At 35.4% G+C, this 24,479-nt stretch overlaps 2 protein-coding genes and 3 long non-coding RNA genes across 6 annotated transcripts; 2 read left to right on the plus strand and 3 right to left on the minus strand.

Annotated features, from left to right (window-relative positions):
• Positions 1–329: 329 nt before the first annotated feature.
• Positions 330–1,232, plus strand: LOC113307612. Its single transcript, XR_003339212.1, has 3 exons — positions 330–490; positions 609–755; positions 1,174–1,232. It is a non-coding gene; the product is annotated as an uncharacterized LOC113307612 (long non-coding RNA).
• A 1,450-nt stretch (positions 1,233–2,682) lies between these two features.
• Positions 2,683–3,620, minus strand: LOC113311493. Its single transcript, XM_026560327.1, has 2 exons — positions 3,500–3,620; positions 2,683–3,410 (listed from the first exon to the last, which is right to left on the minus strand). The coding sequence occupies exons 1-2, from the start codon at positions 3,618–3,620 to the stop codon at positions 2,683–2,685; spliced, it is 849 nt and encodes a 282-aa protein (XP_026416112.1).
• A 345-nt stretch (positions 3,621–3,965) lies between these two features.
• Positions 3,966–5,463, minus strand: LOC113313453. The gene is made up of 3 exons (XR_003341891.1): positions 5,326–5,463; positions 4,843–4,936; positions 3,966–4,035 (listed from the first exon to the last, which is right to left on the minus strand). It is a non-coding gene; the product is annotated as an uncharacterized LOC113313453 (long non-coding RNA).
• Positions 5,464–14,446: 8,983 nt separating this feature from the next.
• LOC113314345 lies at positions 14,447–17,065 on the plus strand. Of its 2 annotated transcripts, XR_003342375.1 has the most exons (5): positions 14,447–14,992; positions 15,656–15,805; positions 16,107–16,235; positions 16,583–16,641; positions 16,764–17,065. It is a non-coding gene; the product is annotated as an uncharacterized LOC113314345 (long non-coding RNA). The 2 variants fall into 2 exon arrangements; XR_003342374.1 differs by lacking the exon at positions 16,107–16,235 and having other exon boundaries at positions 14,464–14,992.
• Positions 17,066–18,144: 1,079 nt separating this feature from the next.
• Positions 18,145–18,780, minus strand: LOC113311494. Its single transcript, XM_026560328.1, has one exon. It carries the CDS (start codon positions 18,778–18,780, stop codon positions 18,145–18,147), a length of 636 nt encoding a protein of 211 aa, XP_026416113.1.
• Between the last annotated feature and the right edge of the window lie 5,699 nt (positions 18,781–24,479).

The following is a 24,479-nucleotide window of genomic DNA, read 5'->3' on the forward strand; positions in this document are numbered from 1 at the left end:
AGAAAACTAGAACGCCTTCTCCTTGATTTAAGAAATGCAACTTTCTTTTGTTTTGAGAAAGTATAGAAAGTGCTGAACCTAAACGGACATAACTATAATTTGACATTAAACATCTCATCTCGGTCAACGAAAAACCTACAGGTTGGAGATCTTCTCTTTTATCGGTACACTAAGCCATTTAAGGGGTTGGAAGGTCTTTTTAACATGACTTAACTGCTGACACGGAGAATAACTTTCCGTTAGCCGTTTTCTCAACAAAAAAAAGATCAAAAGCGGGGTACATTTGTAAAAGTGAAAAAAACGGGATACATCTGTATGCGTTTAGGAACATATCCAAGTTTGCGTTTAGGAGAAAAACGGGATACATCTGTATGCGCACAAAAAAAAAACAGGAATACATTTCACCCAAATAATTTTTTGGTTGATGAACATATCCTTGTCAAAGAGTCTTTCGCTTCTGTTAGTTGCCATCAATCATTGGTTGATGGAGGTAAACTCTTTAATTTTCTTTCTTTATTTTTTTCAGGGTTTTTAGTTTTTGTTACTTAGATGGTTGTTTGATAGTACAATCGAATGCTTCTAACATGATGAATTTTACAATGATGCAGAAAATTGCAGGTGTGAGAATATCTACTGATCTATTTCCAAATCCACACTCGAATCGACCAGTAGAGAAGGACACGATCCTGTCCCTCTTCTTGTGTGGTAGAATTGAACACCCTCATTTTTTGTGGAAACGTACAAGCAGTAGCAAGGTAAACTCTTCCCTTTACTTTTTCCTTTTTTCTTTTTTTAGGGTTTTTAATGTATAATTACCTGTTCTATCTATTCAATTGTTTATAATTTGAAGATCCGCTTAAGATTAGGTTGTTATTTGATATACAGTATGTAGGAAAAAATTATTTTTCACATGGGTTTTTGTAGTTTGGGTTTTGATATGCTTAATTTCGGAAATGTTTGAAGTTATTTAGTCTGTTTTGGTGCTGGGATCAAGATTCTGTGCCTTTTATACCTTTAGATTAAGAAACAATGTCTCTCATTACTTTCTGTAGCATCCTTGTTCTGTAAATCAGACTGTACTGTAGATTAGAGACCACCATGCTACTCATTTGATTAGTTTAGAATAAATGCTGAAGACTGTTTGATACAACCCTATACCCAAGGAACTTTCAGATGTCAGCAACAGGGAGCATGAGAGCAAATGATGTTTAACAATCGATGTGGAGCCTCTGGACTGCAGCAATGCTCAGACCTCAGTGGCGTTGTGATCCTGACTCTGAGCAATCTTTGAAGCCTCTGCAGCAACTTCTCAGACCTCAGTGCATTGTGATCCTGACTCGTGAGGTTATGCCTTTCAATAACAATAAGCTGCGTGCGTAAGAATTTAAGTGACAGGACGAGGGGAATTAAACAATTACCTCACTCAAAGTGCAGCCTTAAAGAGATGCTCCTGAATTGGAACTGCAGCCCTTAAAGTGATCACTCACTCATACCTCTTTGATTTGTGGATTTTGTAAACTGACGTAAATAGCAAAACTTGCATTTTCAAATTATTATGCAGTGGTTATGAATTGTAGGTTTCTCCGGTTACTTTCAGATGCTTTTTTTTACTTGACACATTTTCTGGTTTCATAGTTGAACTTTGAACGTTAATGTAACGTTTTAAGCAAATATTCAGACTTGTCTCTGAATCGATTTTTATATTTTGCCTTGTGGTTGAAATGTTTGATTGTTGCATTCAGTTTTGATGGTTTCATTTATACTCTCCGTAAAAGACCATTCGTTCAAAATGAGAGCTTAGTTTTTTGAGGAATCCTTTTGGTTCCCTAAGCTTTGTCTTAGAACACGAAATGCCGCTGTTAGAAATTGTTGGGTTTGCCTCATGTGCAATTGGAGTGTGAGAAATTCACTCATGTGCAATTGGATTGGGTTACAAGTTTTTGCTTGTGTAACTCCTCCTTTCTGGATTTACATCTAGCATTTCTTTGCAAAGTAAAGATAATACCAGCACTAGCCATCGAGAAAATGAAAACATTTCTCCAAGTTAAAACACCAAAACATTCAAGCATTTATATATATATGAAATCTTATTTGATCTGCAGCATTTTTTATATATGCCAGTTAAAACACCAAGGTTCATTTAAGCTCAAGGAACTATGCAATAAGCATACACAGTCACAGTCAAAGCTTAAAGCTCAGCAAAGAAGTACCAAGTTCTGATTTCAAGCTAGCAAAATACAAAAAGCTGACTCGCTCCTTATTCTAAAGATTTACCAGAGTTGCATACAATAGAGAAAGAGACAGATCTTTTTGGAGCATCTAACAGGACAACGACTGATTAGTGCACTAGTATTGCCACTAACAAGTAAAAACATGCATTTACAGGTCACAGCTCAAGAAATGATCCCATACCAATTTTAGAGTCTCTTGAAGGACTGCAATGGTATGTTCCATTTCAACCGTCCCAGTCATTAGCGAATCGTTGATCCCTGTTAATTCAAGAGTTACTTCCTTGCCAACTTCACCTTCGGAAGCCCAGAAATCGAATCGGTCTGCATTTCTAAGCCTGAGCTTCAGCTGTGAATTCTTAAAACTCCGCACATTTGTGTGCCAAAACACCTACAACCGTATATCTACCATCTGAAGAGTACTTCTTTCCCATTGCCCATCTCAAACCACCTTTCACATTAGAATCCAATGTTGGACATTCAACCAATGCCTTAAGCTAGTTAACTTCTCAGCATCGCCCTTCACTGACGTTGTCAATCCCCTCTTGGTGGATAACATCAATCTCAGGTCCAAATCCTTATCAAGGCAAGATACATCCACTACTAGGCACCTCTTCTGGTTGAGCTCAATCTTGTGTATTTTAAGGTGTCCGGAAAATAACTCGGCATTTGATTGAAATAGAGATTCAGGGTTGCACTTGTCAAATACCTTCACATGGTAGTACTCCTTGGTGTGCTCAGAATCAACTCTGATTTTTGGAATAACTGTAGCAAGAATAAATTCCATGTAAGAATCAGGAAGGTTTGTCCAAAATGATTTTCCGACGTGACTGAAATAAGATTCGGCAGCTGCCCTACTAGTTACACCTCCTGAAAAGTTCTTTCCATGAAAGAGAATTTTACCAATTCTGATTACGAAAATAGGCTTTAGTAATGCTCCAACCTCTCCCGAACCCATCTCTTCTCTAAGATTTCCAAAAGAAGCAAGTAGCTCAGACCGTATGTTCTCAGTTATGGATACCCAGGGAGTACTTTGCACAAATCCTCTGCAGTCGAGGGAGTCGGAAGCCAAAACAAATGGTTCTCCCCAGCGTTTCCACTGAAGTGACTTGAGACGGCGAAAAGGTTCCATCCGAACTGAATGTGCAGGAAGCTGATCAGCATCAGATGTAGAACCACCTTCTATAAACCATTTAGAAATGGCATCTTTCGCGTAAATGATTTTTCTAACATTTGGAGCAAGCAGTCATTTTTCATCTTTGATCCAGAACCAACTGAAGACCCCAAGTATGAGATTTTCTTGAACTGATCAGGAACAAGCAATGAAGGTGTTGGAACAGGACTATTATCATTATCCTTAGACTGCCTTTTGTGTGGAGGTATGTATGCCATTGGAAGACCTAAACTCACTTTCTGTAACTTCTCAAACGTGTTCTGCAAGTTAATAGGTGTAGTATTTAAAACGAAAGATGCACACCAATCTCTTTAACTTCACTCTTTGACTTCCTTTAAAACTTCTGTCAGGACAACTTCAAGTATAAATTAAGCCCCAGAATCAAAAAAACAGAAGCTGGAGCAATTTCAGCTTTTTCCAACAGAACTCTCACCACCAAGTGACTTGACCAATCCAACAAGTAACAATTCCTTACAACTATTATTAACTCTCAGATTTTTTACCTGTTACACTTATCTTCCTTGACCTTTTTTGACTTCTAAATATCTGCTCACAGAAGATGAAAACTGTTTCCTGGTTCCAAACATGATGGAGTGCTGGAATTGAATGTAGCAACATTGCTTTATCATTGACCTACGGCAAAAACCAATCAATACTTAATTCTACGCAACAGATGTGCAATAAACTATCCAGTAAAGAAAATTCTCTAACCAATAAAGTAAATTCTTTATTAACCAGAGGGGAAGTTGAAGGAGAACTTGAGAAAGGTAAAAAAAAAAAAAAGAGTGTATATTGGAAGCATGCCACATATTTCTCTTACCCATTAATGACAGTAAATAAAACTAACAACCAAGACAAACTAGATAGAAAATATAAATGGCACTAAAGAGAAAAGACGGAGAAAACAGCAACGATCTTTAGCCAATATCACAAACTTTTTGCGCTTAATGTTCGCAAGCATTTTCAAGTAGACAGACATGTGACAGGACAAAGATCGGCATGCACTACCGTACAAGCATCATCACAATAAATGATTCTGGGGTTGACATGGGCAGAAAATCAATCCAATTCTAGACAGAACCTAGAAGGCATCAGATATACAGTTGCAAAGTGGTAAATGAATGTATCTTGTCTTCTAATATGTTCAGAGCAGGGAGCTTAAGCATTCAAACTTTTTGAATTGGGTATTGCAGTATGATTTTGATGAAGATGTAGATTGTATCTTAGGTAGAAGAACAAGCAAAAATCCCTTAAGACAGTTCAGTACTTGTTCAACAAAATGTAAAGGAAATCAGGATACGGCAAACTATGTGTAATTATAATAAACACCGAAGAACTACCAACCTCGACGAAATTCGTGTACTGTAAGGTGAAATCAAACTCAAAACCGAGATACAATCAAAATGAAAAAAGTAGATTGAAAGAATTTGAGGAAATCACCTCATTTTCAACCTTGTGCTTCTCAGATTCCTCAAGAGGATTGTAGTACTTCGCCAGGCGGTTTTTTTTTTTTTTTTTTTTATTATTATTGTATCTGGAAAAAACATATAAGCAAGATGCAGAATTGAGTGTTGAAAAAGGGTGAAAATTTTGGCAGGAAAACATTATCATCAAAACATCAACCCAAACGCTACGAATTCTGCCCTCTTTCTTCCCTTCACACTAAATGAAATCCTCTAATTAGAATCAATTTACAATTTGTGATTTGAATTCTATACACTAAACCCTAACCGTAATTTAACTATAACAATTCAATGGTGATTATTCAAAAACAATGTTTATCACTTGTTTCCATCATGATCATCTCTTTTCAAATACGTAGATTTCCTTACAACATTTTAAACTTAATTAGTGGAAATGAACTAATTGAAACAAGGATTATATTGAACAGATTCATGAGTTAATTGTAGTAGAAAATAATACCTTAGATCACCGGGAAGACTCCGTTCATAGTAACGACTCCGGTTTGTGTGTGGTATCAGAGAAAAGTTCAGTAGACTTGAGATAATGAGAGAAAGAGGAAAGTGGGTTAGAAAGAGGGAAGAGCTGGGATCGTTTGGGAATAACCTGGAACTGGAATAAAACTCTTTATTCTATTACTGGAATTACAGGACTACCCTTACCCATCAGCTTACACAAACCGAAAAAAAATAAAACTAATTAAAAATAAGATATTACGCACAAACCAATATATAAAAGTAAAATAAATAAATATTTTTTACATCTTTTCTATTAGAGCATCTACAATGTAAAGAGTCAAGATCATCCTAAGTGGAGGTCTTGTTATCACCTTTTTCTGGTGGGTCATTTGGTAAAAGATAAAAATAAATAAAGATAAAAATTTTGATATAAAATTCATCTCCAATCTTCAAGGTCTTACCTACACCTTTTTATTTAAATTTAGAGACCAAGTGATTATGTGGACCTAAGACTCAAGGTCATGAAAAAAGTCATATTTAGACTTTCTCATTTACCCTCACTTAGCCAAGTCATCTTTTTTTATAACCTTTATCCTTGCATTGGAGAAGAAACTTTGGTGAAGTTAAATCCTAGGTGTCATACTAATTTAAGACCTTTACCCCTTACATTGGAGATGCTCTTATATAAAGCCAACTATCCTTAGTTGAAGCTGCAATTTATGTTTCCCATTTTGCCCCTATTCCCATAAAATATATGTACACTTTATCTAAACCAGTGAGGGTATAATTGTAATTTCAATTTATAAAATCAAAACTTAAGCCATTTTCTCATTACAAATTAATTCTTTATTACATTTTAGATTCAACTTCACCCTTCTACGCTTATCACTCTTTCCCTATAAATCATTTTACCGAGGTACTAAACTCTCTAGAATTGTTCTATTCCATTACATAAATAAACAATTTCACCCTCTCTGAACTCTCAATTTAATTTTTTGCTTCAGAAAAACGGATAAAATTTTTAATTTCCAAACTGATCAAGATTTCAAAAATTATTACTGGATTTATCAAGAGTTCGAATGATGGAGAAACCACTCTTGTCGTGACAACATTTTCCAATATCCACCATTTTAGCTTTCTCAAACTAAAATTCTCTCTATACTTTAGAACTCTTCGAATCCTAACAAACATACATACAATCATCAAGAATTATTTAAAATCGCAAAGCAAGAACATACTATGAGGTTTAATTACTATAAAACTACTTATTAAACAATAAGAGAAAGGATTTTGTTTCTCTTAATTTATGAATGTGTTTATGCCTTTATGGTGGAAGGACGAATAAGAGTTGGTAAGAGATTCAACTATTGTTTACTAGAATAAAGATCAACAGTTGGTATTTGAGTTTATAGTTAGGGGTTTTGTATTGCAACAATTTGCTTCGATTTTTTTTTGTGATAATCAAGCAAAATGCCTTCAGTATTACTCAAAATTGCGTTAGATCTGAAAATTAATGATTCTATCACGCGCAATCGCGCGTGTTAAACGTTTTTGTTAAAACAAAAAGATATCTCGATAAGAGCAACACAACTCGTGATTTGTGTTTCGTTCCACCTAGAAGCTTTGCAACGACTATCCATCACACTAGAAAAAAGAGCGGTACCCCACGAGTACCTAGGTACCTCGTTTGTTTCCGGATTGAGATTGAGAGACTTCAACCACTGCAAATAACAAGCATTTACCTTATTTCCTGAGAAATCGGGGAAAAAGACGGTCCCAAGAGCGTGCAACAAGTAAGATATAGCCGTATGTCTAGATCTTTCTGCGTCAATCACCACCTCTCCACTAGCAGTCTTGCGGTCAGAATCTCCAAACTTCTCCCACAGACGAACCAAATTTATCTTCCTTGTCATATTAACTGTTTCACTAACTTCACCTGGTTGACTAAATTCCCTTTTAGCTCTATGTGCGGCTCCACTCCCTATCTCAAACTCTTCTTCCGCTTCATCTTTTCCCACCCAAGACAGTGTCTCCCAAGACACAAAGCTGATCAAAAGGAATAGAATTGTTGAAACCCTCAAATACGACATTTCCTTCCAAAGCAAGACCAGTGATTTGTTTCGAAGTCATAGTAATCTCGTCGAACGGGAGTAGAAAGTCATGGTTTCGGGCCATAATCTTTCTCTAAAACCACAAACCGTCACAACATCATAGGTCTTCTGCAAAGCCTCGATTCCAGACCACAACTCCGAAGCTTTTACCAAAGCTACCACATCTGGTGCTCTTTCTCCAACGGCCAAAACCTTCCTTGTTGGTGCTTTAGTTTAGGGACCGCTTTATCGGGAAACTACATACAATATCAAATTTTGGTTGTTACAATTAAATATCATAATAAAATGAAAACAACATATATTAAGTTTGATTTATTACCTTTGCGGCACAGACCCTAGCAACCGATGATGACTGGTAACCAAACAAGACGGTTTTATATATTGGCTCACCCCAAGGTCTCCCATTCTTCTTGGGAGGTAAAAACACCATAGCATCAATGATTTGTCTTGTCATTTCTTTTGGTGGATACTTCTTCTTTCCCTTCTTCTTATCCTCTTCAACTACGGATTTACCTTTATCAATAGCAGCACCACTAGAAGTGCCAACTTCAGTTCCTCCGGTAACAACAAGTGCACCTTCATTTCCTCCAACAACTCCAACTTCAGTTCCTCCAGTAACAAAAACTCCAACTTCACTTCCTCCACCAATTCCAACTTCAGTTCCTCCAGTAACAATAACTCCAACCTCACTTCCTCCACCAACTCCAACTTCACTTCCTCCACCTGTGGAAACTACAACTTGACTATCTAAAGCAGTTCCAGATCCAACTCTATCTCCTCCACCTTCATTTTCTCCATCAGTCACAACTCCACTTGCATTCCTTGCGTTTGCACCAAATGGGTTTTGTGTGACGAGGTTGCGAAGTCGGGTCACTACGAGGTGTTACTTCTTGTGATCTTTTCTTCTTGTTTTCTTTTGCTCTGTTCAAAGACACTCAAGGACAAAAACCAAAAGTAGATAAGTAAAAACGTCTGGGAAATTTTGACATAACCAAGCCGTGACACTGAAAACGACTAGTAAAAATGGGCAATCCCAGATGCAAACACAATTACGGATGGGAAATTAAGTAATCGACCTATACGTAAAAGAAATAACGTCTAGGAAACATAATTTGTGGATTGGTTACTCCTATTACGGATAGGAAAACTTATATGTGAAAATACAGTTGGTTTAATATTCAGCACAGTTACACATATGGCTAGAAAAAACCAAGCCGTAATATAAAATAGGCTAGGAAATTAAATATTACGGTTAGGAAACAAAATTACGGATAGAAAGACCGAGACGTCAACACTACCGCTGAAAAAAATCGAACGCAGGAGAATATATGCGGATAGGATTTCTGAATCTCGTATGCATCGACTATGTTACGACTGAGAGTTCTTATAAATCTCAACCGTAAAACTTACAAACGGATGGGCCGGGAATTCTTAGATATCCCAACCGTAAAACATATACACGGATGGGAAAACAATAGATCCCAACTGTGAGGCCTATTTACGGATGGGAATACAAGAACTCCCAGCCATAAGCATTTTCAGAAACTGTTTTTTCAGACCTAAAATTTTCGAAACCAACTGAATAATCAATAAAACACTTAAATAAAGAGTGTGTTTTTCAATTCATACCTTATTGTTGTCATATCAGGAGTCTCGGCGGCTGGTGCATATCCTTCATTCACTTCTTCTTGATCTTCAGTTTCATCTTCATTTGATGAAGTTGGTTTCTCTGCTTCAGAAGGAGGTGGATTCGACGAAGACTGACCTAGCTTTTCCTTAGGTTTCATGGTTTTATACAATGAATTTAATCGACAACGATTATTTTTTTGAATCCACGATTAATTGTTTCAAACGAAGAATGAAAGAAGAAGAAGAAAAAGAAAAAGAATAAAAAGAAGAAGAAAAACAGAAAAAGGAGAGTGCGGGAAGAAGAAGAGGAAGAAATAGGAGAGCGAGGGACAGTTTTTTTTTTCTTTTAATGATTTTCATTATTTTTTCTTTTAACGGTTTTTCAGTTTTTTTTTATTATATTGATTAGTTAATGGAAGGGTAGAAGGGTAATAAGTGAAAATGATTGAGGATATTTTTGAACTTTTGCATAAATCTGGTCTCCCCACATAAAGTTTTGGTTCCAATTAGTAATTTAACCCCCAAAATCCTAGCCCCCTACATCCCCAATAATAGGATTCTGGATAAAACTCTTTATTCATTTTTAGCGCCTTTGGATTTACACTTTGAAGTTACTTTTTTATTTTTTTAAAGTCAAACAGCAAGAAGTCAGTTTGTATTTTATAACACTTCGGATAGAAACATGCTTCTGACTCTGCTTCTCCAGAAGTACAAGTCAGAAGCAAAATTATTTTGCTTCACAAAAAGATGACTTTTTTGCTTCTAGAAGTTGTTCTGAAAAATTATTGATAAACTGACTTCTGACTTTTCGACTTCCAGTAATTTCTGAGAGTACATCCAAACACCCTATTAATTTAAAGCGAATTTTAGAAGTAAAGAAGCAAAATAGCTTTGCTTCTGACTTTTACTTTTGAAAAAGTATAAGTCAGAAGCCGATTTGTTTCCAAACGCGCTATTAGTCCATTTGTTTCGAGATAATAAACTAGTTTTTTGTGTAGTATATATTGCTTAAATTACATAACTACAAGTGGGGTAATGGATAATCATCCGAATAGATATCAGTTGTACCGTGTCTTGTTACGCTAAAAAGTTATTGTCGGATGGACTATCTGTATCCTCACCTATATGGTTGTGCCGAGGGTGCGACGAGTCGGCGTAAGAATATGTTATGTTTTTATGAGATAAAATCTCTAACCCACCCTGATTTAATCGCGGAAAAGGGTTATATTTTCGATTTTCAGACTATATGTACCCGATATCCGAACCTATAATTGGTATCCCAAAAAAAGTTATTGTGCAATAAATCGTTTTGTATCCGATACTCAGCTATGGAAACACATTTATAAGCATAGATAAGCTAAAATGAAAATGAAAATTCTAAAGTTCTTTTGACAATGACTAAATACAGCGCACGTTTGGGCTAAATGTAATAATCTTTCCAAATTCGAAATAATGTAACCCTCGATGAGAGGTGATGAGCAAAACCCATCTCATATTTATTTATTGCGCTTGAATATGAACATTTTTTTTTGTTTTTTTAAGCAAGAACTTGGATTAATAATAATTAATACGGAATTACAAGTGAGAATGTTGCTCCCCTGGTGTCATTTAATATAATTTGTTTCAGAAAACGGGAACCATGTATTCCCATATTTTAGTTTGCAATACTCCATGTTCACTATTATCTGCCGCATGATTAACAAGAGTGTCCGCTTGGTTTGCTTCCCGGTAATTGTAAAGAATTTTGTAATGGGGAATTTTTTCTTGTCTTTTGTTGATCTCAGCAATCATATCTCTCAGATACTATTAAGGATCAGCCAGTTTCTTGATGAAATGAATTAGTATCTACGAATCTAATTCAATGTAAATTTTAGTCCAATGGTACAGTGCGACCGTTCTTAGATCCATGAGTAGTTCCCATGTCTCAGCTAGTAGCGCTGTTGTGATCCCCAACGGTTGGGCCATAGCAACAATAACTGAGGTTGTTGAGTCTTTGCAAATAAAATCACCCCCCGCGGGTATGGACAACTCTATCAGTGTTGATTTTGATCCAATGCGGTTCTGGCGGTTTCCACCCAACCTGAATACCTATAGTCATCTGGAATTATGAAGTGTCAGGTGTTGTAGCATTCACGCCTGGTAGGGGTGGAGGCAGCATTGAGTTTGCCCAATTGTGTTCTTGGTGCATGTGGTTTGCTAGTTTGACTAATTTAAGATTTTTCTTGCACCTGCATTACTTTCTTGATTTTAATTATAATTTCTTCCTCCATTTTTTTTCAATTACTTCTTCATTTCACAACTTATAAGATCTTTTTGCAAAACAAATGCCCCATGAAAATTAACATTTTGATTTTTGATATAGGTTTTCTTAACGAGATTGAACCACAGGAGATAATAATGTAGCCAAAGACCACTCTTCCAAACCATCAAAAAAAAATCACAGGAAAAATATAAGAACCACGTATCTGAACAGTCAAAGATCAAGGAATTCCATGTTTAAAGTATAATTCTATTTTCTGGAATTTTGACACACGAAGTTATTTGATGACGATGATTATAATTATTTGAGGAAAATGATTATAATTATGATGAAGGATTCAATCAACCAAGGAGATTAAGTATAAATTAAATGAAAAGGAAAGGAAGCAAACAAACAACATGGAATGATTCTTGTACCCCGTGAAAGAAATAAATATCAGGTCAAATGGATGAAGAAGAATAGGATGCATGACGATTAATCACCCACACCATTCGACTTAAACATGGATTACATTTAGTCTCAGCCTTTTGAAATGTTCCTCAAAAAAAGAAAACCTCTCAAAAACTACTTTAGGGCATCATAGACTTTTGGGGGTGACTTGCATCCCAAGCCATCCCATCCCTAGTTTCATCCTTGTGGAGTCCATATGGATTTTCGATATGGATTCTTGTCGATACCAGATATAAACCTTTAGAGTTACCAGATATAAACCAGATAACACTACTTAATCATTGGTGGACGTCACATGTTTCTAACTCTTCATTTTTCTAGTGATTCACATTAGTGATGCTAATATATGTAATATTAATCCCATCTGGTCCTGTAAATTTGTGTACAGAAGTTGTAATAAAGCTGCAGATGCTTTAGCTAAAGCAGCTCGTAAACTTAATCTATATGGGGATTGGTGGTTTCAACAACCTGATCTTTTAAATCCTTACATAAGTTATATGATGTAACAAACCTGGTTATTGTATAAAGGCTTGCTTCTTTGTTAAAAGAAAAAAACATTAGTGATGCTATATTTGATTGAGCTCTATTTGATTGGCAATTGAGTTTCATTTGGAATATTTTAATAACATAAAACTAGAGTATGTGTTGTGAGTTTGTGAGTACGGTGAATGCACGAAGAGCACGTGCGGATGTAAGGGAGTTGAGAGCAGGGTCGTCTTTGGTGGGGATAATAGTTCCATACTTCCATTCCCACATGGACCAAACCCCAGCCTTTATTTGAATTCTTCTTTTTAAGGACCATGGTTTTTTTTTGAGCGGATCAGGGTTTTATTAGGCCATCTTCTCTATAGTTATAAGGAGTGTCCTAAAGCGTGGAATTGACTAATCTATTCTTAACCTAACCTAATAACCACCTATATATATATATATATAACCTAACTAAATCATTAACAAAAACTAAATCAAAACTATAACAAACCCATTACAAGTAATTTTTCACATACCCATTGCTTTTAGAGGGTTCATTTTCTTCTCTTCTTCCCTCTTCCTTGTCTTCGTTTATTCAATGAAATTTCTACAAATCTATTACTTTTGTTTTGTTTTTGGCTGAAAAAATGAGTATTAACCATCAAAATAAGTAGAAAATGGAAGTTGTAGAGAGAAATTCAGTTAGGAATTATGTGAAAAACTTTGTCGAACTAGCCGAACCTAATGGAAATGATGAACATGAAGAACAATTTGGCTATTTCGCAATCAGTTCGGTTACGTCGCAAAATGTTTTTCCTAACCGAACCTTAGTTCAGTTACATCAAAAAAAAAAATTTCCTAACCAAACTAAAGTTTGGTTACTTCGCAATTTTTTTTCTGCTAACCAAACTTTTCTCAGAAAACCTATATATTGAGTTCGGTTACGCTGCAAATTTTTTTCCTATCCAAACTAAATTTCGGCTACGTTGCAATTTTTTCTCCTAACCAAACTTTTCTCTGAAAACAAGAAGTCCAATAAAACTAAGTTCGACAACCTGCACCTTCAGAAATATTAGATCTGGTAGCCTAACGTGTTTGACTTAGACCAAATTAAGCTATAAAATATCTCATTTTTCAGGAAATTTTGGCCAATTTAAGTAACAAAAAAACTAACATTGACATATACCACAGTAGTTTGAAGGTTCAGATTCAATTTTTATTTAAAAAAAAAGAAACTCTTATACTTCTTCTCTCAGTAATTTAATTTTTTTTTTTTTTTGGTTTTATCTTACACTAATCATCAATTATGTTAACCTAATGATTCAACTAATCATTACATTAACTTAATTGAAATGGGTAATTTTGGTATTAAGATAAACATATGGATAAGGGGTGACTTAGTTTTACGTCAAATACCTTTCCAGAATATAAAAAACAGTGATGTCCATAAAAACATTCATTTATTTCCTATATAGTTGAATGGGCTACTCCATATGCGAGCAAGCCCAACGGCTACCCAAGATTGTATAGGAGCTAGTCTGTATGTGAGTAAATCCAACGGCTACCCAAGCCCAACTACTACCCATACCTTATCCAACAGCTCTACCATGGAGGGATAGAGGCTAAAAACTCCGCCGTACGCATTGAGGGGGATGTTAAGGATAATAATAATCCAACAGCCTTCATCCTCTTGGAGGGGAGGCCGTTTATTATTGGAGCCAATTTTTTACGCCAACAGTATATGCATATTTTACGCCGAATAACAAGTTATGATCTCTTGAATATCGTATAATCACGACTAACGACTCAAAGTAGATCAAGTCAACTACGTCAACTGCGTCAACTCCTTCTGTGTCTAGACAGTGACACTGCTTGGATACTAGTAGTACATCATATGTACCCCACATGCAAATGATAAGGTTTATATATGTGGAGGAGAATAAAAGGGGTTAGTCTTGTGTGGTAAAGATCGAATCAATGTCCCGCATCATACTTAATTTTGCCGACAATCACTAATGCTATGCGAAGAAAAAGAGCTAAATTCTGAATGTCTAAGTCACTAAGTTTCTTCTTAGAGTTGTAATGCTAATAAATGATAGTGTATACATCTAAGCCATTCTGCAGTATTATCAACGACCCAAAACTTGCAACTGATAAAGCATTTCTTTTGGTTTTAGTACGTAAGTAGTCATGAATTCATTTCATCTTCCTCATCTTATGTTTTTCTTGTTATCTATAACTCCGGCTTCACCTCTACGTCATATTTTTCACTATTTTTCTTAAAAAATTCTCTACTGTTGGAGATGGTTTTTAGATATGAGGTCATATATTTACTCTATGTGTAGACTCCATAAATAAAAGAACTAAAAACATCTCCAATGGTAACTTGGTGTGCATCCTATATGTACTAGTTTTTTAATGAATGTGAGATAAAATTTCTCTAATTTAAGGATGTGAAAAAAATCCATCTCCAACCATAAATCATATATATTAGTTGAAAACATTTTAAATTATTGATTTGAAACCTAAATATTTAACTCTTTAATTAAGAACCTTTGATTTTAATGGTTAGAATGTTTACATCCTCTAAGGAAACCTCTAAAACCAGAGGATGGAGTAGAAGATGTGAGAATAACTACCTGACACATCATCCTCACATTTGTCTTTAAAGTTTCCATTGGGGAAGATTTTTTTGTTAAAACTCTGAAAATCCTATGTGGTCTAAAATATAGGAATTCTTCGTTGTGTAACGGGTAAGTCTACTTGAAACTTTTCTATCTCAAATTAACGGAGTTCGGATTATATTATTGATCAATTTAAATGCGGGTTTAAGGTTTAGTTCGGAACTGTTGATCCTATAGCAATCTATTGTGCCCACTTGGTAATTTTTATATATTCAGGGAATTATTCGTCAATTTGTTTCATTTGTTAAATTGGTTTTGTAGGTTGGTAAATTGAGGGAATTGTATTTTTTAGTGGTTAGATTTTGCAAATCATTTGGTTAAGTTCGGTTAAGTTCAATGCCGATTTTGTAATCCTCGAAAACAAGAGGTTAGGAATCTTTTGGTATATATATTGCGCACCTGTATAATTATTCCCTGGGTGCAAACCGCAAAGGCTCTCCAGCAGCACCATCACTGACAACAGATGAAGCCTGTCATAAACGCTAATTGCATACAAACATAATTAGTAATAAACGGCAACTCCCAAAGGCATCTAGTATCTATCGGTTATATTATTTATAAATCCAAACTTGAGCTTTCTTTTCCTTATTCAACTAAACTCTCATGTTTGTGTTATTTGTTTTCATCAAGCATATGAACTAAAATCAACAGGAGACTGAAACAGCAAAGGTCTTTTGGTACGATGGTCCTTACCGTATGCATTTACTGATCCAATGTTTTTTGTTTCTATAGGATTTGATGCGGAACATCCAGTTGAGCTTTCGAAGGGAACTGTTGAATTCATTGATCCAACAGAACATATGGTGCGACCTCTAATACCACCAATATGGTTTTCCTCATTGGTGTATCAATTTCTGCTGTTAAAAAATTTGGATGATGGGGGTAAGCACACTATATTGGTAGCCTTGATGTTATGATGATGATAATGTCCAATTGGATGGATCTTTTGAAATGGTTATGATCATGAAGTGAGTTTGAGTTTACTTACTTCATGACCTGCATAACCAATTAAATTTTTTATTGGTACACAAGGTTGTTCTAGAAAATAACTATAGGATTTGATTTCTCTCTATTCTCTATTTGCACCAACTGGATTTATTTATTACTTCAATGCATCAACATCTCTTTTTTCTTTGATTGGAATATGGGAAGACTCTAATGTACCAGTGCATTCACTTCACAGACATATGTAAGCTTCAGAAGTCAAATTGATTAGATTGGTGCAACCAGACATAATAGCATGCCTACATGGGAAGGATGTCAAACACTAGCTATCGTTCTTACTTATGAAGCGATATTAGAACTTCTTTAGGTAAAACTTCTCTTGATATATTCCCTGTTGAAGAACATACAGTAACTTCCCAGGGTGTCTCTTTTAAGAATTTGGATTCTGAATATGGTCTACTATAAAAGCTTGAAATGACTTATATGTGGAAAAATTTGAGTCTGGATATTTTTCCATTTCAAACATTATAAGAAAGCCATTTTAGGAAGAAAAACAAAAAACTATAGTTCAAACCTATATTCAACAAGAAGGCTCAAAAAACTGTAGATTCCATAAGAAGGTTTAATGTTTCCGTTATCTGGATTCTTTTGCATCCATGGAACTTTGTTTGATTTCTACATTCTATTTTTGATTCTTTAAATTCCTGCACTCAGTTGTGGAATGGAAAACTACTGGAGATTGTCCATCTTGAAAAAGTGCAGAGATTCATGAGGTAATTATTATAACGAATTGGTTTTAGTTCTTTCCACAGTGAAACAAATTAAGAGCTTTGCCATTTAGTATAACGTCCTCATCTCAAAAAAGAATATATTGTGGATATATATGCATGCACAGGGTTAATGGGAGGAAACAATCAAGTCAGAAGAGATAATCATGTACGTGGACCGCAAAACAGAAATGATTTAGGTAATTAGAAAAAACACTTCCATATGCAAATTCAAGAAATTCATTGCTTTTGAACTCAAGAGTTTATTAATCTGTAAAATAGTCTTTCAAAAATAGTAGCTCTGACAGAGGTGAAAATCCACATAAAATATTTCAGCATCGAGAATTTACAAAGCAGTACAAGAACTGTCGGTAGTTTGTAGGTTGTTTGCTTTGTTGAGTAATAAGATTAAACATCTGTGCTCGTACCAGTATTTGATTACACCAGTTATAGGTAATTTAAAAAGCAGGAGTCCCAAAGGCGAAAGTCTGATCATGACTCTCTTTCTATAGATGATTGCTTAGGTGCTGTGAATTAACCGACTGTATACCCCGTTCTGCTATCCCTTTATGCTTTTTAATCATTCACACTTGACTTTTATTGTTTCATTAGAAAATAGTACACGCTTTCTTATCTCAAAATTCAGAGCACATGGTTCTAAACCATGAAGTTGTGGGTTCGACTCCCACAGATGGCATACATAGAGTAGGCTATAACATTACATGCACTCAAGTTCCTATGGCAATATTATCTGAAGTGAAACAAATGCCTCTATAACCTTCGAGTTTCAATGAGAAGCATTAGCTCAAAGTGCAACACATGCACACTCAAGTTCCTACGACAATATTAGCTTAAGTGCAACAAATGCCCCTATAACCTTCGAGTTACAATGGGAAGTATTAGCTCAACGTGCAACACATGCATGCATTTAAAAAGCGTCATATAATAACCTTACATGCTTTTGAGTTTCTATGGCAGTATTAGCTCACAGTGAAAACACATGCATACATTTAGAAAGCATTATATATCATCTTGGTCATGATTAATGGCATTAACTAGAGTTGTACCGGTACCAAAGGAACACGAAAGATAGAAACCTTAGCATTAGGCAAAGATAAAACTGGCGCCCAGGGCGCCTTTTACAACATAATGTAGTTTTCAATTAACTTAACCCGTGCAACGGACGGGCAAAATACTAGTAACCACTTACTATGGTTCCATTTTCAAGCTAGCAAAACACACTCTCAATACTTAAATTCTAAAGTACTTGTGCTGTTGCGCATGGTGCGTACAAAGGAGAAACAGACGAATTAATTAATGCATCTTACAAGACAACATGACTGATTAATACTCTATATATCTTCAGCTGCGAACTCTTAAAACCCTGCACATTTGTGTGCCAAACACCTACAACCGTATATCTACCATCTGAAGAGTACTTCTTCCCCATATCCCATTTCAAACCACCTTGTACATTGGAATCTAATATCGCACAATCAACCAATTGTCTTAAGCTAGTGAACTTCTCAGCATCCCCTTCACTGAAGTCGTCAGTCCCCTCTTGGTGGATAACATCAACCTCAGGTCCAAATCTTTATCAAGGCAAGATACATCCACTCTTAGGCACCTCTTCTGGTTTAGCTCAAACTTGTGTATTTTAAGGCGTCCTGATATAACTCGGCATTTGATTGAAATAGATGATTCCGGGTTACAATTGTCATATACCTTCACATGGTAATACTCTTTGGTGTGGTGGGAATCAACTCTGATTTTTGGAATAACTGTAGCAAGAATGGCTTCCATGTAAGAGTCAGGAAGGTTTGTCCAAAATGATCTTCCAACGCGACCAAGAACCATTTCAGCATCTTCCCTGCTTACACCGCCTGAAAAGTTCTTCCCATGAAAGAGAATTTTACCAATTCTGACTACAAAAGTAGGTTTTAGTACTACTCCAACCTCTCCTGAACTCATTTCTTCTTTAAAATTTCCAAAAGAAGCAAGTAGCTCAGACCTTATGTTCTCAGTTATGGATACCCGTGGAGTAGTTTGCAAAAAGCCTCCTCGACCGATGGAGTCAGAAGCCAAAACGAATGGTTCACCTGAGCGTTTCCATTCAAGTGACTTGAGAAGATGAAACGGCTCCATCCGAACTTATTTTGCAGGGAGCTCATCACCATCAGATGTTGCTGAACCACCTTCTATAAACCATTTAGATATGGAATCTTTCGTGTAAATTATCTTCCTAGCAACCTTTGGAGCAGTATCATGTTTGTTCCATGATTATCTAATTCCAGTTGATGACGACCCCAAGTTTAATCTTCTCTGGAAATGAGGAGCAAGAAAAGAAGGTGTTCGAACAGGAGGACTATTATCATTACCCTTAAGACTGCCTTTTGTGTGGAGGTATGTATGCCATTAGAAAACTGAACTTACTTTCTGCAACTTTCTCAAATGTGTTCTACAAGAGAATGAAAAGCTGATCGGAGATTCACAAAGTTTAATACCTGTAGGAGTATTTAAAAATGAAAAGATGGATACCACCTCCCTCTTTGACTTCCTTGACAACTTCTGTCAGTACAACTTCCGAGTATGAATTTCAGCTTTTCCCCGCAAAACTCTCACCTCATTATTTCTAGGAAAAATTATTGTTTGGTCCTAGACCCATATAGTTATTTATAGTAGGGTCCAACCGAAATTTTTTTTATCCGGAGGTCCAAAATTAATTAAAACATGGAAATGTCCATAATGCCCATTACCAAACGTGTGTGTCTACACTGCTTACAAATTTGAGTACATATCTGGTACACTGCTCACAAATTCGAGTACATATCTGCTAACAAATTTGAGTACATATATGACGCACTGCTTACAAATCTGAGTACATATCTGTCGCACTGCTTACAAATTCGAGTATATATCCGCTGCTTACAATTCGAGTACATATATGCTGCACCGCTTCCAGGTAAAGTACATATCTGTTAGAATCAATTATAAATAAATTAGAAAACGTATTACATCACATATATTGTAGGATCATACAAATTAATCTATAATATTTCTTCAATACAGTATTAAATCATAGAAGAAAAATAGAAAAACCTACAAATCCACAATAAACACAGAAAAAACTATACAAAACTAGCACATATTTCAGTATTGCGCATACGTACTCATGGATCGAACCCAAAAACAGTGGTAAAAATCCAAATAAAACAGAATCAAAAGAAGTTTATATCAGTACGCCATATACGTACTGCATATTCGTGAACTAAAAAGTCAACTGTATGTCAAGAAGAAGTGATGAATCCATGAATATAACCGAATCAAATCACATACTTCAGTATTACACATGTGTACTAATGGATCAAACCAAAAAACAAAAATGGCAAAACTCTGAACAAACAGAATCAAAAGAATTTTATATTAGTACACCAAATATGTACTGTCAATTCATACACAAAAACAAACTCTAAACAAACAAAATCAAAAGAATTTTACACAAAAAACAAACTCAGTACACCATATATGTACTGTCAATTCATAAACATATTTCTGTATTACCTATATGTACTAATGGATCAAACCAAAAAAAAGTGGCAAAACACTGAACAAACAGAATCAAAAGAATTTTATATCAGTACACCAGATATGTACTGTCAATTCATACACAAAAACAAACTGTAACAAACCTAAAAACATAAAAACGTCATAAAAATCAATTTCATCTTCATAATTCAACCAAAAGAAGAAAAACGAAAAAAAAATAATCAAAGAAGATGATTAGAAAACATACCTGGAAACACAACCAATCTTCTTGTCGTAAGTCATAACGATGCATCTTCTTCTTCTTCTTCATTCAAAATAAGCTAGGTTTCTGTCAGTACAGGATATACGTACTGTTGTTTCATACAAAAAAAAAACAAATCTAAAAACAACAAAATGGAACTAGTATGATCAAATCTAATAACGAAATGAACCAAAAACGTGATTATTCATCTAGATCTAGTAAATAATCAAGAAATCAAACATGGAGATCAAAATCTTAATCAAACAAAACAACGATTAGACCGTGAAAACCCTAAAATAAACATTACAAAAGAACACTCTTCATTTTAATCGGTAGAAACCAAAAAATTGAAGAAAAATCTCCATCTGAATCTGCAGCACGGTGAGAGGAAAGAGAAGAAAAAACAGATCTGAAATATAAATAAGATTTCTCGTGCTTATAACCCGTTAAATAGGAAAGGTTATTTTTGGTATTTTCAAATTACGTATACCTGATTTCGCACATGTACATGACCTGGGCTTAAAAAATTTGGTCCATTTTCATGTTTTCTTTTAATTATGGACCTCTGATTAGTGGGCTTTAATGGATGGACCTGCTACTAACTAAGAACACTATAATGGTACCTATTGGTAATTCCTACTTATTTCTATCAGTGTACCACATCTAACAAGCAGTAACAATTACTATGGGTAATTATTATTTACTCTTAGAGCATCTCCAATGTAAGGGGTAGAGGTCTTAAATTAGTATGACACATAGGATTTAACATTTTTTTCACCAAAGTTTCATCTTCAATGTAAAGGTGAGGGTCATAGGTAAGATGACATGGCTAAAGCTGGGGTAAAGGAGAAAGTATAAATAAGACTTTCATCATGACCTTTGGTCATAAGTCCACATCATCTTTTGTGTCTAGATTTAGACAAAAAGTGTAAGATAAGATCTTGGGGATTGGAGATGAATTTTAGGTAGAAAGCATTTCTCTTTACTCCCTCCATTCCGATTTACTTGACGTTGTAGAGTTTTTCACGGAGATTAAGAAATATCAGAGAGAGTAAAATCTTTACAAGTTTACCCATATTAATTCTTCTTAAAGATTTAGATGACCTAGTTTTTAGTTTCTAGATTCTAGGGAAAGTTATCAATCCCGTAGTATTTTACTTGGGATGTATTACCAAATTCTCTATCATTTTGGAACACAATAAAAAATTAGAGTAGATTTAAAATTAGAGTACTGATTTCAATAAAAATTAATAATATTGTGTAATTCCAAAGCAAGGACAAATTAGTGAGAATATGAGAAAAATACCAAAACTATCATCTATTTTGGAACATAGAAAAAACCCTAAAACATCAAGTAAAATAGAACGAAGGGAGTATTATTTTTTATCTTATAGTAAATGACCGACAACCAAAAGGTATAAATTAGACATCCACACGGGATGGCGTTGACATGCAGCATTGGAGATGCTCTTACTAGCTTCTTACTAGAGCTGGCAAACAAGCCAAAACCCGCGAGTTAACCCGTGCCCGGCCCGTGAAAACCCGAACCCGGCTCGGCTGGTTCCAAAACAAGCCGGGTTCGGGTTGGAGAAATGTCGGCTTGTGAGTAAACGGGTTAACCCATCCCGGCCCGTGAACCCGCGGGTACAACCCGTAAACCCGTCTAAATTGCTTATAATAAGTTATATTTAATTATAACCGTCGGATTATCTAGGGCTAACCATATCCTTACGTTTAAGGTATAAAAAGGAAAGGCTAAACCTAAAACATCATTCTCTTTTTTTCTTCTGCCTCTTCTGCTCGTTCTCTTCTTCTGTGTTCTTCGGCTGGTGGAGAATTAGAAATGATAGTGGGAGATTGAGACCGAGAGTTGAGGAGAAAGGTTTCGTTGGTGTTAATAATAGTGTTACTGATGTTAATTAAGTAAAAAGAAGATGATGAAGAAGTTGTGAATTAAAAAGGAAAAAAGTTGGGTTTTCTCTGTGGTTAAGATTGAGTTTGAAATTGAGGAAATATAGATCGAAGTATGGTTGTTGGTAGTGTTGTTGAGTCGAGAAATTGATTCCAACTCAAAAGGGGGAAGTAATTTAGATAAGATAAATTAGGGTTATATGAGTTGAGGATTGATTATCAAATTCCAGATGGGATTTAAGATCGTGAGATGTAGAAGAAAATAATTATTCTTATTTGAAGATTGATTTACAGAAAAAAAAAAAGAAGATAATTATTGTAAACTCAGTATGAATTTAGAGTTAGGGTTTTATTATAAGAATCATTATGAATCTTTTCTTTGATTGCATGTTGTTCAACTGTGGTTGTTTTATCTAGTAGATTTATTAATAGTTTCTTATGCATTGAGATTGAGTTGAAATTCTTTACATACTTCTGCAGGCCAAAGAAGGTGATGGATCCGCAACACTTTCAATGGTCAGTAGATCATCCTTCCCGTTTGCATTCCTTTTTTATTTAATTTTTTCCGCTTTAATTATGACCTACGACAAATTGCAAAAATATGAGTTACTGGTGTGATCGAATTACTAGTAGTATTGTTGAATGAGGTATGCCTTTGTTTGTTGATAATTCTAATTGAAGTATATATGGTCCTGTGGATGTAATTGCAGTTCTTGATGATAATTCTAATTGAAGTATATATTCTAATTGAAATTGATTTTCATCTCTGTTTTTATTTCTTTAAAGAGTGGAAGATGATTTGGTTAAATGGGATTGTTCTTGTTTGGAAAAACGAGAGAAATAGAGAGCTACTGATGGCAGTAAGAGTTGGTGACTAAAATGGCAAGGTTCGTGCTTGGAGGGTGGTTGAAAAATTGTCTCAACAAAATCCCTTGTGATTTGAAGGAGCTAATGCACAGATTCTTCTGCAACATTTTTGTAGTATGTTTTAACTAGCAGTACTCAGTTCTAGCCATCACGGGGGTTGAACATCTAAAATGGTATTGCACTCTGAATTTTATTATCTAGTTTTGTGACTATATGGTGTCATTTCTTGTAAAGTTATCTACTAATTCTAAAAGGGGTTGGTGACTGATTCTTTTATGTTTCCCGACTAACTAATTTTTTTTTATTTTGTATATAAGTTGGCTCAACTGAGGGAAGAGTTAGTGTCCATCATTTGGATTTGGATGATTCTCAGCAAGAGAAAAACTTCACCTTCAAATGTATAGAATTCTTGCTGCGATTGAAGCAACGATGGGTTGAGCTGAAAATGGACTGATTAGATGTATGTTAGGTGTTATAGGGAAGGATTTGGAAGGATTTGTGTTTGCTTATTGTAATACTTGTGTTTGATCTTTGTAATTTGTCCTAAACTAATTTAATTAAAATTTGATTTGATTTTTAATCTAACAAGCCGGGTAACCCGTGAACCCGCAAGCTTTACCCGTTACGGGCACGGGTTGAAGAAATGACTACCCGTGAAGAATATCAACCCGCGAGTTTTGGCCCGTATTAACCCGAACCCGTGTAACCCGTAACAAGCCAGCCCCGGCCCGCCCGTTTGCCAGCTCTACTTCTTACTATCTGTTACACTTATCCTCCTTTTGACTGTACAACGAGAAAAATATCAAAATGAACAGTGCTAAATGCAATGACTTTTTCTTGTTAACCACTCTTTTGTGGCCCATTACCAACAACTGAATAACAAAAATGCTTCACAAACCGCCAAAAAAAACTACACCAAAACAACGCCCTCACATACAAAAGTTTAAGGCGGGTCCCAGAAACAGCACTTGGCTCCTTGGTGTAGATGTCGCATGTTTTCGACTCCAGGGTTTCCTAGTTATTTGCATACAGTTTGACAATTTACGGATCAAATTAAAGGTGATTATAGTGTTGGTAAGGGTGTGCACCAAAAAAACATGTGCACCCTATGGTCTCTAAGACCCTAGCACTTATAAGAAATGTTGATGTTTGGAGTAAGCTTATCGTCCTACGCTTCATACAAATGTTTCACTGGATAAGCGCATAGTAGATTCTCTTAATGGAGAAGCTAGATAATTGATGCTACATTTGACACAAAACTTTATCCCAGTCGAAGACA

Source organism: Papaver somniferum, chromosome 9 (assembly GCF_003573695.1).
Source record: "Papaver somniferum cultivar HN1 chromosome 9, ASM357369v1, whole genome shotgun sequence".
Lineage (NCBI taxonomy): Eukaryota > Viridiplantae > Streptophyta > Magnoliopsida > Ranunculales > Papaveraceae > Papaver > Papaver somniferum.

Bases quoted from the DNA above. Each gene is read 5' to 3' on its own strand.
- LOC113311493 (XM_026560327.1), bottom strand. From the start codon at position 3,620: ATGGCATACATACCTCCACACAAAAGGCAGTCTAAGGATAATGATAAT. The intron at 3,411-3,499 runs GTTCTGGATCAA...AATGGTTTATAG, and splicing joins ATACTTGGGGTCTTCAGTTG to AAGGTGGTTCTACATCTGAT.
- LOC113311494 (XM_026560328.1), bottom strand. From the start codon at position 18,780: ATGGAGCCGTTTCATCTTCTCAAGTCACTTGAATGGAAACGCTCAGGT.